The 16,775-nt window shown below is 36.7% G+C and overlaps 1 protein-coding gene across 6 annotated transcripts in view; it reads left to right on the forward strand.

Moving 5' to 3' along the window:
* The window catches only part of CLCN3 (chloride voltage-gated channel 3), an 88,240-nt gene extending 76,582 nt beyond the window's left edge, over positions 1-11,658 (forward strand). For 4 of the 6 annotated variants that reach the window (XM_025462842.3, XM_049101335.1, XM_025462845.3 and 1 more), the window contains 3 exons: positions 2,203-2,419; positions 6,922-6,997; positions 8,722-11,658. In XM_025462842.3, coding sequence (XP_025318627.1) covers positions 2,203-2,419; positions 6,922-6,997; positions 8,722-8,877 — 449 coding nt within the window. In that variant the 3' untranslated portion in view covers positions 8,878-11,658. The remainder of the gene's footprint in view (positions 1-2,202; positions 2,420-6,921; positions 6,998-8,721) is intronic. The other 2 variants (XM_025462844.3, XM_025462847.3) reach the window with 1 other exon arrangement.
* The last annotated feature ends 5,117 nt before the right edge of the window (positions 11,659-16,775 follow it).

The following is a 16,775-nucleotide window of genomic DNA, read 5'->3' on the forward strand; positions in this document are numbered from 1 at the left end:
GGGAGACTCTTAGTGTATGAAAACCTAAATATCATTGACATATTGAACATAATAGTAAGGTACGTGACACAGTGACAGGCTACTCTAACTGTACTTAATCTCCTATTCCCTCAAGATCTTTTGTTCAGAATAAAGCTTTAGTTTGCATACCTAGGAGAGCTAATTTGTTATAGTTTTTTCTTTCCATATCAATATTTCAAAACCCTAAAATAGAATGTACTCAATATGCATTTCAAGTAAGTGCACTAGCCTTTTGTTTATCTTTGTAGTAAACTTTATAGCTGGTTTGTTAGATGAAATACCATTTTATGGATTTAGAGACTTTTTAGCTTTCTAAGATTAATACAAGTGATGAGAGTTCTGGAGCCCTGGAGAATATTTTTGCCATCTGTCACTACCAGGTTTCACATAGTCAAAAATGGAGGGGACAGCCTGTGCAACCTTTCTTTTTTGATAAGTTTTGAGAAGTCAAGCTCTTAAGAGTATATTAACATGAGCAGGAAAAGTAAAGCATAAACTTTAGGGGAAGAAAGGTCATTATTTACATTCGGATTTTATGTGAGAAAAGAACCATTTCCATTCTCCTGGAAGTGTAACTCTATTGCTACATGTATACTTTAAAAAAAAAGAAAAAGCCTGAATCCTATCAGAAAATGAAAACTATGATGATATATTCTGTTTTAAAAGCCTCTGAATGAATGGCATTCAAAGAAATTGTTTTTCAAATAAAACAAAACAAACCGAGAAGATGTCTCAGCACTTTATAAGTACTCAATAAATGATGCTTGTTAGAATAGTTACTGTATTCATATAAATGACAAATTTAAGTCCGGCTGGGTGTTCACTAGCCTTGTGCCTTGTATATCAAAGGAACATTATAATAAATAGTAACTTTTTCTAAAATTTTCTGAAACTTAAAGCATTAAATGTTGACTTAAACAGTCTCAGCATATTTTCATCAAAAAATATTTGTTATCTTAAGGTATTTAAGTTTGATGTGTGGGGTTAGTTTTAACTCAGAATATCTGTCATGCTAACAGTATTTACACTCCACCATTCATAGATCATTAGCCAGATGCTTCTATGGGTTCAGAACACCTTAAGGAGCATCTTTCAAAACCATATATATCACTTGCTAATGGGCTTTCTTCTTTTCTATGCTTTTATCATGCTTTTAAAGTGGCCTAATTAATGCTAGTCATTAGAACTTCAGTTAGTGCTTTCTTACCTGAATGGTCCAGAACAGTTAAATAAGGCTTTAGAGATCAGAAGGAGCAAAAAGAATTGTAGTGTTTGTTTATAAGCTGTATATATTTATCTGCTGCTCACCTTAGGACTAATGCTTATTATTTTAGCTTAAATATTTTTATAGCAAATTTTATATTTAAAATATGTTCAGTATAGAAAAATCATATTTGTGAGCACAGTTTTGAATACATATTAACTCAAAATACAAACATAAAGCTACTTATTTTTTTATTTTCTCCATTTCATGGGTTTCCTTTCTCCTGTGGTCTGTGTTCTGCAGTTTTTTTTGCATCTTTAACCACTTGTCTAGCACTTTGAAAGGTAGGTGAGGTAGTTGGCAGCAAACAGAAGCACTTGAAGCAGACTACACCAGAGAGGGGAAATTAACAGAGCCTTTATAAATAAAACCTGAAAAATAAGTCTGTGTCTGTTTTGGCATAATCATAGCTATGCCCACCTGTTAATGCTCATGACTCACCTAGCATTAAAAAGAGAACTAGCTAATTCACAGGGGGAGTGTATACAACAGAGTCAAAACAAGAATGAAGCTCTCTTTAACTCTGCCTCTGTAGGATAAGTGACATTTAGCATGGGCAGGTGCCATTCAATGATGGATTCCTATAATAAACCATGCTCCAATTTGTGCAGGTTTTAAAAAGCCATATTTAAACATACTTCCTTGTCCCCCAAAGTTAGAAAACAGCTTCAGCCCCACTAAAGAAAATTTATAAACTAAAAATATTTTATTTACATGATGGTTTGTTGTTGGTGTATTCTGATTCTGTGAATTATAAGAAATGACTAAATCAGCTTTTAGTTGATTCCTTTCTTGGTTAAGAAGGTAGGAAAAAGTGAAGGGACCAAATTCATGGGATACATTTGTTTATTTTTTTTTTAAAGTCTCTGAATAAATGGATTGCCCTTAAATCAACTTTTGGTCTTCTCTCTTTTCAGAAAGTGCCAGAAAAAAACAAGAAGGTATTGTGGGCAGTTCTCGTGTGTGTTTTGCACAGCACACCCCGTCTCTTCCAGCAGAAAGTCCACGGCCACTGAAGCTTCGGAGCATTCTTGACATGAGCCCTTTTACAGTGACAGATCACACACCGATGGAGATCGTGGTGGATATTTTCCGAAAGCTGGGTCTGAGGCAGTGCCTTGTAACTCACAATGGGTAAGTTTGGTGAAAGAAATCAGTTTACTTAGCAGAATTTATGATACTTTTTTAGTGGAATTTATATTCAGTTATTAGGGGAAAGTGTAAGCTTTCAAGTGGGAAAGTGTCTTTTAGTATAAAATCAGGATCAGTATTGATCAGATTGACACTTAAGAATAAAAAAATATAAACTACCACATCTTTGCCAAAACATAAAGTAACACTGGTCAGGGACACTTCAGAGTTGGGAAAGAGGTGTAATGGACCTAACCTGTATGGAGTAGAGAGAAAAACCTGTTTTCTTTTTGTGAGTATTTCATATTTTGAATATAACATTCTAGTTCAGTAATAAGTCTCTGGAGTTTTTGCTGATTACTATTTCAGCGATTTTTAACTTATGTATCAAGGGAAATAATATAATTAAATGAAATTTGTAAATTAGCTAAAATCCTCCTTTAGCAAATGCTTTTTCTTTCCTCTTTTCAACCTTTTCCATCCATAAATCTTTCATATAAACTGCTAATGACAAACACTCATGTATTTAAAATGTGTAAATTGATTATTTTTCTGCCCTTTGCACATGAGTTACCAGTGTTTCTCCAGGATAGGAATATAGAAAAGTTTTGTTTGGCAGATGTCCAAGGGACAGAATGGGGTTGTGATGCACAGTATGCCTCTGCAAACATCCCCTGCTTCATTACCATTGCTCCCCTGTGTCCCTTCACTTGGGATCTGTTTCCCTGCCCGTTCTCTCTCTAGTCAGTCCCCTCTATTTCCATTTTATGACTGTTCCTCATTGAAATACATAAGGACATTGTTTTCTCTGAAGGCTGAGGACAGAAAGGCTGGGAATAAGAAGCAAAGGGTATTCTGGATTGTGCATAAATGAGATGGTTTAACCCTGCCCAGTGCGAAGCTGGTTGAAATGCTAAACGCTTAGAGTGACTTTTGAGTGACAAAACACATGACCCCTGTCTAAGGAAAGGAGGAAAAAAGAAGAAAAGGGAAGGAGGTTTGTTTTCTTGAGCACCTTCTTCAGGTTTCTCACTTAACTTTGTAGTACCTCTGCGAAATAGGTGGTAGCATCTTTACTTCACAGATATAACAAGTGAAACTTGGAAGAGTTTAATACTATGCCCAGTCACTCAGTAACTCAGATCAGGGGATTAAATACCTTTCTAATTTTAGAACCCAATCTCTTGCTACTGTTTTTACACTGTGATTGACTAATAGAACATATCTTCTTTCTTTGTGATTTCTTATTTTCTTGAACAATATTATGCCATGTTGGGTTAGGAATAGAAATACAGAGAATTGGATCCATGTTTAATGTTTTCACTGTGCTAACCTAACCAGTTAAAACAACTCTAAATAATGTGAAATAAATTATCAAAGACAAAAATTCTTGATGAAAGGCAGGTAGTTTGGAATTATTAAACATCATAAATACTGATTGGAGAAGGGATGTATCTAATAAAATAGATATTTTCTTTTAATATTGTTTAATTAAAAAATAATAGTTACCAAACGTTATTGTTTAAAATGTTGGTAAGTACATGTTAAATAGAGTAACTTTTTATGAAGTGATACAGGTTTTAGGGCCCTTTAAATTATAAGTGGCTCAATTAGAAGCTGAGTTGTTACAATTTTTATTTGTTTTGAGTTATTCTCTGTGCCTCTCATAGTTTGGTCATTCTCTAGTTATGATTACCTGTGATCACAAAGCTGTATGGGTCAATTACTGTATTTCACTTTGCTGATTAATTCCCAGTTTTTTGGCAGCACAGGTGTTAAAAAGGAAAATATTTAAAAGAGTGTAGAAATAACAAAATGTAGGGGAGGAGGAGGATAGATAACTAAAATCTTACCTCATACTGCCCATTTATAAGATAGCTTGTAGTGGGGGGTAGCTTTTTCTAAAGGAATATGTTTCATTTTCTTGGTTATATTTTCCTTATTTTTGTCGGGGGTAGCTTTTTCTAAAGGAATATGTTTCATTTTCTTGGTTATATTTTCCTTATTTTTGTCCTTCAAGGAAAATAAACTGATATATATATATAGAAAGAAAAGAGATCGTTTGGGACGGTAACTCTTGGGTCTTTATTTTCTTTTTTTTATTTATTTATTTATTTATTTTATTTTTATTTTTTTTTATTTTCTTGGAAGTATATAAGGAAGTAGAGTGTTTTATTCTCACTTTAAGTTAAATGATTTAAACTTAGAAAAGAAGCCATATTTACTAGCTTTTAGTGGAGAGTGTGAAGTTTTGGATTACTGTGAGCATCTTCTGGTCATAGTGGGTCCTTAGACTTGGAAAAGAACTATTTGGGGGGAGAGATACAAGGCCAGACTGTTAGCTGCAAGGAGCAAATGAGAATAGGGACGTGAGGAGAAGTGTGTCTAAATTTTAAGTATGTCAGTTACAGATTTCCTATGTTTTATATTTTAATGAGCAGAATTTCTCAAAATCTTTATAATCTTGATGGAACTAACAGGATGTTAATAGGCATTTGCTCACAAAGAGTTTTATGACCACATACGTTTGGGAAGTATTGGATTGTGTATACAGTTGAGGTTTCTCTATTGTGAAATGTCTCAAAACTTATAAAATGTTGATACTGTTTGAGTCTCGAGGACAATAGGAAACATTCCAAGTTTTGTTCGAACATGAAGCCTTTTTTTTTTTTTTGGATGGAGGAAAGAGGGCAGAAGAACTCCTGGGATTGGTGTTTTTTGGAACATATTTTGGGAAAACGTTGGGCCATAGTCTGTTAACTTCTTATATCATTGCTTATTAGCCCCACAAAGAAACAGCAAATTACTCTTTACATAAGTTATATTTTGCATTGATTTCCTTTGTACTTCCTGAAATTAATAAAGTAGCACTGAATCTGGCTTTATTCTCAAATAACTCTTCTCCATTAGAGAGGAAATTTATGTATTTCCTCCTTTTAGGGCCATTATTTTGTAATATAGAGATTACTTTATAAATCTCCAAATTTGCCATTTGGTCCTTAATCAATTTGTAACTTTCCTCATTTTGTACCTTGTGATTTGGCAGAGATTACTAATATACTAACTGAAATTAATCATTGTATATAACTAGAAAGAAAAGAATGAATAAGAATTAAAGTGGTATTATTTGTCAAGATTTTTCACATTTCCTGATTCCCAACTATAGAGTGAATTGATGGTCTTTTTGTTTGTTTTCCCTCACACACTTAGAGAAGAACATCCATTGAGTGATTCTGTGCTTATTTTAGGTACACATTTTTTTTTTTATTTCATGAGGGCATTTTCTGAGCCTTTTTGGAGGGAGAACTTGTTCACATCCTCTGACAACTTTTCAATTTATCTTCATTCTTAAGGATCGGTGTGTTATTTTAAATAATGAGAAAACATTAGCAGAGAACCTTTCTGCCTTTCCTGCTGCTTGCCCTCCTGCTGCTTGCCCTCTGTGCTCTCCCACCCCACACCCAGTTGTCAGCCTTAATTTTTTTATAGCCGATGTATCTGTAGGCCTGGACTACTTTAAGTGAAGCACCCTAGTGATGTTCATTAAGAAGTCAGGATGTTCAAAGGCAGTTGAGTAGTAAAGTTGACTTAACTAGGTCACCAGGGAGATGTCCAGTTACCCTGAAGGGCATTCAGGACAGGCTTCTAGAGTTTGAAGATTAAGGCTTTTTAAGGTTTTAATCATTCATTATACATATTGCCGTATATTGTAGTTGAATTCATTGACTTCCCTTATAAACCAGTACCCAGGATTTTGTTCTAATAAATCTAATTATTTTCAAGTATCCTTGTGAGAATTTATGCCCCTCATTTTGCCTATAATAGTGATAGGTTAACTGAGAAATAATCATTTAGGAAAAAGCATGCATAACGTAAAAGTCATTTTGATCCCCAGTCATAAATATCTTACTAGTTTATTTTAAGAAGTAGTGTTCAGAAGGTCTGGAAAATCCGGGGGGGGCGGGGGGCATGTGTATTGAGTTGGCATTATTTATTGAAGTGCATGTTGCCTTTCGTTTTAATCCCAAGTAATAGTAAAGTAAATGTCTTAAGTCTCCTCATTAATGCCATTAAGGCTATTCGACCTTTGCTCTTCCGAAGTAGATCCAAATAATAGCTTTTTAGAGATGAGAAAAATACTTTCTCCTAACAAAGGAACGCTGATATGAAACTAAATCTTAGAGGTTTATAGCTGTGTATTAATATTGTTCCTTTTGTACCTTTCTTTATAGTCACCTTCATTGCGATCTTTTATAATTTTGATGTTTAATTAAAAAACTTCACAGATATTTAAAGATAGTATCATGTCTCTTATGAAAGTCACTAGAATTGATGCAAATGGGACCTGGGATTTCGAACCATTTTTGTTTCTGTTTTTCTAAAGTTCATTAAAAGCATTCTTATGGTTCATGTTTTTATTTTTGTCTCTCATTCTTTATCATTATGATTGGAACCTCTTTTAATTTAATTTCTCACAGTTATTAGCATAACATGATCTGTTTCAGGATTGTCTTGGGGATCATCACAAAGAAGAACATATTAGAGCATCTCGAGCAAGTAAAGCAGCACGTCGAACCCTTGGTGATTAGATATATCAGATCTCCTCAGTAGACCCCGTACAAGTCAGGAAGCATGAAACTTGTGAACTGTTCAGTTCTGTCAGGCCCAGATGCCTGCTGAATAAAAAACCCACATGCTGCCAATTCCATTTTATCTCATAAACTCTGGAAGATAAATTTAGATATTTGTAAAATCGCATTCACAGGAAGTTAGCAAAAGTTAACGTCTCTCATCAGAATCACCGGTTGCTATTTAAGAACTGTAAACAGTTTGGTAGTTAAATGAGTAAATACTGTCGGACGTTCTTAAAGTAAACACAAGTCTGTCTACCTTAGTGGATACACCAGTCTCAGAAGATGCCTGACTGGTTAGAGATGTCTGCCCCCAACCCCCACCCCAAACCCTTTTTCTTTTTATGTTTTCTAATCTTGCGGTACTCTTGTAGTAAATCTAAGCTCATAAATGATTTTAACCGAGCTTAGCAATGTTATAATTGCCAAATGTTGAATATTTTTTATGGGCACACTTAACTAGAGTGTAATGTTGGATATATTTGTGATCATAGCATTAGTTCTTTTTCTGCTACACCTTGCATACCTTCATAGTCAAGAATGTGTGTCCTGCCATTTCATTAGTGAACTGTACCTAGACTAAGTGAACTGTACCTAGACTATGTGTGTGCCCCTTTTGTATGTCCAGAATGCTGTGAGCAGCTTTTTGGGGTCAAATGCATTTGTTTTAACTGGCTTTATGTCCTAGTGGTTTCATGACTAAAGATAGATTTTGAATTATCTTACTGTACCTTACAACCTAAAAATTGTCTGGCTTTAGCAATTCCTGAAATTATTTTGCCCTGCAATTATCATACTTCTTTAAAAAAACCTGTCCCAGTTTGCTTAAGCACACAACTGATTATGTATTCCTGTTGTAAGCTAATATTTCACAAGTGTTTCATGCATCCTTTTTTAAAAAACTACTAACCAGAATAATAAGTAGCTACTCATTCATTCTGCTTTCTGCTTCATCTATAATAATCTGTTAGGACTGCTTCTTGATTTTTCACTTCTCTTTTAATGTAAGCATTAACAACTAAGACTTTCATAAAAGCACTGTATCTTAACTTTTTTGGCCAAAATCAAAAGAGGAAAATATTGATGAGTGCACTAGAAACTTGGATTGTTTTATCAATTTATTCTTAGGGCTCTGAAGCTTGGGATTGGAGTTCTTTGTTGACTATTTTATCTCAATTGTATGTGCTTTCATGAAGATTCTGCATACAACTGGGCAATCCTTAAGTTATTTTTTAAAGTTGGTTAAGTTTGGTTTAAAAAAATGGAATATTGAGGAGATTTGGTCATCAGACATTTTACTGCTTTCTCGATATCATGGGAATGAATTTTCCTTCTACATTGGATCAGTATCATTTCTTGTTCACACATCCTCCCATTTTTTGTTACTTTTTTGTTGGCATACACGAATCAAAGTACCTCTACTTCAATGTGGCATGTGGTCCTCAGAGTCTTGGTGGAAAGGACATCGTACTATTAGTGACCATGATACTTTCATATCAAAGGATGGTTGCTGGATAATTTAATTATCTTTACCAATAAAATACTTTTTGAAAATACACAATCACGGTGCTTGCTTTGCTCTATTCCTGTCAACAAAAAGGATTCAGTTATAGATTGAGCTTTCCTTTTCTTTTCCTTTTATTTTAATAGCAATCTTATGTTTATTCCTTTCAGGCGCCTCCTTGGCATTATAACAAAAAAAGATATCCTCCGTCATATGGCCCAGACGGCAAACCAAGACCCCGCTTCAATAATGTTCAACTGAATCCTATAGATGAGAGAGAGGAAACAGAAGAGGAAGTTCATTTGTTGAATAGCACAACTCTTTAACTTGAGGGAGTCGTCTACTTTTTTTTCTCCTTAAAAAATCTAAAAGCCGGGCTTTTTGCAACATAGTTTGCAAATACTGCTGGTGGAACGAAGGAGTTGTTTGGGGAGGGAAAGGAGCGAGAAGGAAATGAGTGAGGTATTTCCCCATCTAACTGAGAGCAGCAAATCATCTCCTGTTCTGCACTGGATGCATTCAGCTGAGGATGTGCCACAGTTGCGCAGGCTGGAGCGTCAGCAGAAGGGGTGCCACAGCCCCAGCCCCGGAGCACCCGGAGCACCCAGAGCACCTGGCCTGTTACTCCGACATCGCAAAGACACATTAGCAGTCCCTATTTCTGGAGGGATTACTTTGAATTGAGCCATCTATAAGACTGCAAGGTCTTGCCCTTTTGTATCAAAACTGTTCTGTTTAATTCATGAATTATTATAGTTAAGCATTGTCTTTCTACATTCCAGAAGAGCTTTTCTTTCTCTCTCTCCCTCCCTCTCTTTTTCTTTCTCTCTTGAGCTGTAACAAAGCCTCTGTAAATTGGTGTGCCCTTTTGAAACAGTCCTTTCTCATATTGAGATGTACTGTGATTTTACTGATGTTTCATCACAAGAAGGGAGTGTTTCTTGTGCCATTAACCTTGTAGTTGGCACCGCCACTAAATGCTTGGAGCAGTCACATGCACCGCAACAGGTAAAATCTCGAGTGAAGCGTGAACAAAATCTCTCCGCTTGTGCGCATTGTGGTTCAGAATCAGCAACAATGAAACTCGACTTGTAAGGATAAACAGTTTTCTTTTTGTTTTTTTTCCTCTCAGACTTTATGGATAATGTGACCTGGTCTTATGCAAATTTTCTATTCTAAAACTATAATCTACACGTACTGTTCAGCGTAAGGAAACAAAATGCTGCTGCTTTGACAGTAAAGAGAAGGAAGTATTCTGTTTAGCTGTATCTGGTATTAATTGCATGTTTAAACACTGGAATTTTTTTTCTTGAAATTAGATCATTTTTTGTTTCTTTCCTCAAGATATTTTATTGCTGACACTGAAGAAGAAATGTAATTCATAACTTGCACTAAATGTATATTTCTTTTCTTAAAAATTTACCATTCTTATTTATATTTTTATGGATTAAAATTTATAAAATACAGATCAGTTAATATCGCGCTTAAATAATTTTACCTTTTTAATGTGATTTTTATAGACTAATTCAGACTTAAAATTATGGAGATATGAACAAAGTTTACACTGGGAACAAGGGTTTAAAAAGAGGTTGTGGTTATTTGTCTATGATCCAATGTGTACATAAATCTTTTTCTGATCTTTCACTGCCATCCTCTGGATTATGTCTTCTGACCTGTACATTTTGACTCATTAATTAGAAAGTTAAAACACAACAAATCACTTTGCAGATTAAAACCAAAAGTTGAATATCGTTAACCTTTTAAAAAAAAAATCAAATGAAAACAATTGCAAAGGTAGCAGTTAAAATTTTAATCTGAACATAACCTTTGAATCTTTGGGTATGTCACATCCATAAGTGTTCAGTTAATGTTTTGAATATCCACAGTGCACATTTTTGCAGAATGAGTTGAAAATGTACTGGGGTGAGTTTGGGATTATTGTTTTTGGAAATGTCTGTCTTAATCATGGTCTTAATTCACTATCAGCAAAGACAGTTTACTTGAAGGACTGGCCTAAATATTCTGTGCTTATGCATTTTTGGTAGGAAATGAATTTAGCAGACAGACATTTCCTGAAACATATCCAGCAATGAGCCATTTTTACATTTTGGAAGTGATTCTTCACTTTCTAGTTCTTAAAAATAATATACCTATAAGATCTTGAAGCTTTATTAGATCATGAAGCCATATTAGAATGACAGTTCAAAGTTGAGCAACATTTTAGGAATTTCATGAAACATTTCTTCATTTTGCTATCTGCCCTTTCTAAAATAAGTATTTTGTCCTATTTTATTTCCTCCCTCTGGCAGACTTTGGGCTTTCTTAATGACCCCTTTAAAGTTATCTGGCCATCCAGAGTGAAATCTTTTCTAATGATGCTTCTATATATCCTGTCTTCATCTAGTCCTAAGTGAATTTGCAGTGTGAACTCCACCATGAGTTCTTGAATAGCTTGTTTGTCTTGAGTTACAAGTCTTCAGAGAAGAAACCAGCTTCTTTGCAGATAGCTTCATAACATTAAACATCACCTGGATTTTAGTTCCCATGCTTCCTTTTTGATTTCACGTCCTCTCATTGCCCATCCTGTTTCACAGACTGATAATGCAGGGTGGATATTCACAGCGGATGTTAATTTTTTTCTTGGTATATTTCTATCCCTGGTTAGGTTTTACTGCTAAAATACAGGAAAAGTGTATTTCTAATTGCATTCAGTGGTTTTCTTCAGTAATACTACCTGTTCCACTTTTCTTTTTGATATGTTGAGGTGTGTCAGCTTTTCAACCAAATGATGAAATAGTGGAGACCATGAAATATATGTGCCTGGCTAATTGGCAAATTAATTGACCAATACAATAAGTGGAGCGCCTTATTGGAGTACCCTTTTTGAGAAGGTATGATGAGAATGGGCAAGGGTGTCAGCATCTCTTATTAATAATTGTTTTCAGTTTTGCTTCATGAAGAATGCTTAGTTTGTTAATCTGTGATGTTGCCTAGAGCTGTATTTATCTGTTTTTATTTATACTAGTGTAGTAAAGCTGCATATCATTACAGTAAAAATGATTACTGTGATGAGTTAATCAGAAAATCTATTAAAATCTATATGACAATGTGTGGTTTGGCCTTTAATTATATCTGTAATAGTCCTCCCACTTCTGCTGCTCTATGCAGTGTAGGCCAACATGCCTGGCACATGCAGCCTCAAAGGGGTGATAAATACAATGTTTCTCTAAGGTTACAAAGCCATTTCTATACTTTGCAGGCAAGGGGCAACAAAAGAATAGATACCGGGTTGAACAGCAGGATGTAAATACTACCAGCAATAGTAAAGTCTCTGTTTGTTGGTAAAAGCTGCAGGTTTACCGGAAGATTTCACTTTAGTTTACTTTCAAAAAATTTTAAAAAGATTTATCTATTTATTTTGGAAAGTGAGGGAGGGAGAGGGAGAGAGAATCGCAAGCAGACCCTGAGCTGAGTGTGGAGTCTAATGTGGGGCTCAATCTCAGGACCCTGCGATCACAACTTGAGCCGAAACCAAGAGTCAGACACTTGACTGGACCACCTAGATGCCCCTACATGTTTTTTTTTTTTTAATACTACTTTGTACATTTGATATCCACAGTGCACATTTTTGTAATGGCTAATAGGACTGCCTAAAAGGAGGTGGTAACATTTGAATTTTAAACAATTTCAATAGTCTAATATTAAACTTAGTATAAAAGTAAAGCACTTGACTTAAAAGTCCAGAATAGATTTTTTTTTTTATCATCCATTTCATTTGACCATTCACTGAGTTTTTATTGAATATCTGTGTGAGAGACACTGTTGTGTTCCTGAAACTTACACTCCAGTAGGGACAGAGACATATATCATATGTCAGATGGTGGTACGCATCACAAACTAGTTCCTTTTTTTTTTTTTTTTTTTTTTAATTCCCGTGTGCCTTGCGCTGTTCAAGGCATGCATAAATTAGGCAAAAATTCCCATTCTGATGGAGAAAAACCAGTAATGGGGAGGCTGCTATTTTTATAGAGGATGATGATAAAAGGCCTCAGGGATAAAGTCACATTTGAGCAGAATCCTGAAAAATGTCAGGGAATGATTCAGTTACCTGTGAGAAGAATGTTACAAGAAGAGGAAACAGTATATGCAAATATCCTGAGGTAGGATACACCTGACAGGTACAAGGAATATCAAATAGGTCACTGGCTAGAGTAGGGTGTAAGAGGAGGAAAGAGGTTGGGGATAGAGTTATTTGACTTATGGATAAAATGGGAAATCAGACCAAAGTGACATGATCTGACTTAATGTGATTTCTGGCTGCTTTTTTGGGGATAGACTATAATAGTGAAGGGGTGGGAGCTGGAAGACCAATTAGAAGGCTCTTGGAATAATCAAGGTGTAAGATAAGATGGGCCTGAACCTGACTGGAGCAGGTGGAGGTCATTCAAGTGTCTGGATTCCTAGACATTTTGGAGGTGGCATAGGCATGACTTGCTAATGGATCAGATATAGAGTGATAGGAGTAAAGGATGTTTCCAATGAATGACTCCAGGAAGACTAAATTTGAGGTTGTGTACAGAGAAATCTTGGTTTTAAACATGAAATTTTAAATTACTTTCTGACTCCCAAGTGGAGATATCAATTGGGCAGTTGTATTTACAAGACTCAAGTTCAGGAGAAAGGTCCAGGCTAAGAGACCTAAGAAATATGGGAGGTCCCATCCTGAGTCAGGATGAGATCCCTATGGGATTGAGTGGACAGAGACCTGAGCATTGACATACGTCTATGTTTAGATTCGAGGAGATGAGGGGCCAGAAGAGGGAGCAGACCGTGAGGTAGGGTGAAGATTGGTGCCGTTAAGAGAAAGGTGGGTCCCCTGAGGCAAGTGAGTAGGTTTCAAAGAGGATCAACTTTTCAGGTATTGCTGATCAGTGAAGCCAATGTGGATTGAAAATTGTCCAGTGTAGAGATAATGGGTAACTTTGACTAAAGCAGGTTCAGTGAGATCAGGCAAAAATCTGATTGGAGTGGGTTTGACAGAGACTGATGAAAGGAATTGAAGGCAGGTTTTTTTTGTTTTTTGTTTTGTTTTAAGATTTTATTTGAGAGACAGAACATGGGAAGGGGCAGAGAGAGAAGCAGACTTCCTGCCGAGCGGGGAGCTTGACCCCAGGACCCTGGGATCATGATCCAAGTCACCCAGGTGCCCCTGAAAGCAGTTATTTCAACTCTTGCTGTGTTTTTCAGAAATGGGATGTGTGATAAAGGGTGTTTTGTCTTTGGATGCAGGATATTACAGCTTTTGTTGTGGATAGGAATACTTTAGAGGGAAAATTGAAGAGAGGAGAGAGAGGTCTTTGAGCAGGCAGGAGGGAATGGCATCTCAGGCGCACACTGGGACATTAAGCAACATTCCTAGCAATGTGGGAAAGGCGGAGCATATTGAGTAGTAGGTAGTGTGAGGCGAGATTTTGTGGAAGTTACTTTGTTTTTCTTAGTGAAATGAACAGAGGGCTGGGAGGTATTGTTGCATGTTTGAGGAAAGATGTGAAAGTAGCAGGATTAATGGGCAGTAGTATGACCAACTTGAGGTTAAGAGGAGACCAGTTGTCATGGTTTTATTTTTTTCCCCAGCCACCTGATACTGAGAAGTAGGAGTAGGCAGCTTTTTATCAGGCTTCAGGTTCTAACATAAGTACAACTAATGGAAAGAGGGCTAGTGGAGTAGATGTGGGAGTGATTATAATGATGGAGAGTGGAATATAAGGGCTGGGTAAAGAAGCAAGAATATGAAGTGAGGGAAGAAGAGTGAAAAAGGCTGTTTAGGTCACTGAATTGGTGCAGGGTTTGGTGGGGTTGAGAACCAGTTGGAGCGGGGGCTAGAGGAAGAGAGGTGAAAAGATGGGTGGTATTTTGGATAGTAGTTTTTTTTTTTTTTAAGATTTTATTTATTTATTCATGAGAGACAGAGAGAGAGAGAGAGAGGCAGAGACACAGGCAGAGGGAGGAACAGGCTGAATGCAGGGAGCCTGATGTGGGACTTGATCCCCGGGACTCCAGGATCACGCCCTGGGCCGAAGGCAGGCACTAAACCGCTGAACCACCCAGGGATCCCCTGGATAGTAGTTTGTTCACAAAAATAGCCCTAGTTTGTTGACCCCTGGTCTGGATCACTGAATATAACTGTGAGGTTTTGGGTATCTGTCATTGTGGCGATGTGTTTGTAGCACTATCTTAGATTAAGTTTTAGAACTTTCATTTTTTCCCTTGGGTATATCTTTCTACATACATGTCTGAGAAGTCCTACAGAAACTCCGTTATTAAGCTCCAGGAATGAGCTTAGCTAAATTTGAGGAGGGTAGTGGTATTGTTCAATTCTTACCGGGTTAAGGTACACTTCACTTGTGAGTCTAGGCCCTTAGAATGTGTTCTCATAAGTATAGAAGTGGTGTTTGGAAGCTACTCTAGCCATCGGATGGCCACATCCTAGGTAGATAGAAGATATTCAGCAAACTAGGTTTCAGCAGCCTGTTTGTGGGTGAAGGAAAAAGAAAGGTTTGGTATTGTATGTATGGACCATGCTCTAATGAAAAACGTTCAGTAGTTGGAAGTTCAGTACCTTCTGACACCTGCTTCCAGCCCTCTGATGCATCTTGGAGTTTGAGACTGTAAATCCACAGTATCCAGATTATAATGGCCATATACTTGGCATTGGTCTCCAATTAGGTCTTGGCTACTATATGCCTAGCTTTCTGAAAATACACATTCATGTTAGGTTTGTGTAAGGAATGGGTGAAAAGCTGATCTTTTTTTGTTCCTCCTTCATTTTAATCTGTTGCTTGATAAGAAATCCTGTTAGAATCCATTTTATTGATCACAAGGAGGTAGATTTTTAAAAAGTTACGAATTATATTTGAAACTGTTGGATCAAGAAATGGCAGTATTAAATGGCTAGTATTTCTAGCTAAGCAGATTGGTTTAATATAAGATAGGTGGATTTATTCAAATCATCAGTATTTAAAAGATGTTAACTATTTCTAAATACTGACCCCAATGTTAAGTACCTTAGAAACTAAGGAAATCTGAGGAAAAAAGCTCAGCTTCAAAAATTTAAGATCAAATGTGATTTGGTCACCATTTCTAATCAAAGAATTGTGTGATGCAGCCAGTATCACTGTCACTGTAAGCTTACAGCTTAGTTCAGATGCGGCCAGAACCTGCTGATGCTTACAGCCTGAAATGGGGCAATTCCTGAAAATCTCCTGAGACCTCCCTATCACTATGCAAGTTCCAGTTCAGTAATGAAAGGGAAGGCAAAAGGATGGTTTGGTTTAGTTTGGCTAAGCTGTTACATAGTGTCTCTCTTGAAGAAAGCCATCTTTAGGGTGTATCTTTCTACATACGTGTCTGAGAAGTCCTACAGAAACTCCGTTATTAAGCTCCAGGAATGAGCTTAGCTAAATTTGAGGAGGGTAGTGGTATTGTTCAATTCTTACCGGGTTAAGGTACACTTCACTTGTGAGTCTAGGCCCTTAGAATGTGTTCTCATAAGTATAGAAGTGGTGTTTGGAAGCTACTCTAGCCATCGGATGGCCACATCCTGGGTAGATAGAAGTAGATAGAAGATATTCAGCAGACTGTGTGTGGACTGAAGAAAGCCATCTTTAGGCTTTCTTCAAGAGAAAGGCCAGCATGGGCCGTGGGACGAACACATTCTAGGTATAGCCTGGGGGATATTAGACCCCAGAAGACATTCTATTGTTTGAGAATTCTTACCTTAAGGACATCTCAAAAGTTTCCCAAATCGCTGGTGTGATTTTCTATGGCAGTTAGTGAGCAGCATGTAATAGGGTCATTTTGTTCGACAAATAGTAAAAGGTGTTACTGAGGGGGATATGTATACTGAAAAAATTCATCATCTTAAAAAGCTTGCAGCTTAACTAGGGAGATGAGACAAGCTGCTCAAATTAAAGATCCTGGCTGGAAGTGTTTGCCGATAGTCTACTCATACTTTATATCAAAAAGAGTATCTCAGGACCCCTGGGTGGCTCAGCGATTTAGCACCTGCCTTCAGCCCAGGGAGTGATCCTGGAGTCCCGGGATTGAGTCCCACATGGGGCTCCCTGAATGGAGCCTGCTCCTCCCTCTGCCTGTGTCTCTGCCTTTCTCTCTCTGGGTCTCTCATGAATAAATAAAACTAAAAAAAAAAAAAAAAAAAATCTCA

This window comes from Canis lupus, chromosome 25 (genome assembly GCF_003254725.2).
Source record: "Canis lupus dingo isolate Sandy chromosome 25, ASM325472v2, whole genome shotgun sequence".
Taxonomy (NCBI): domain Eukaryota; kingdom Metazoa; phylum Chordata; class Mammalia; order Carnivora; family Canidae; genus Canis; species Canis lupus.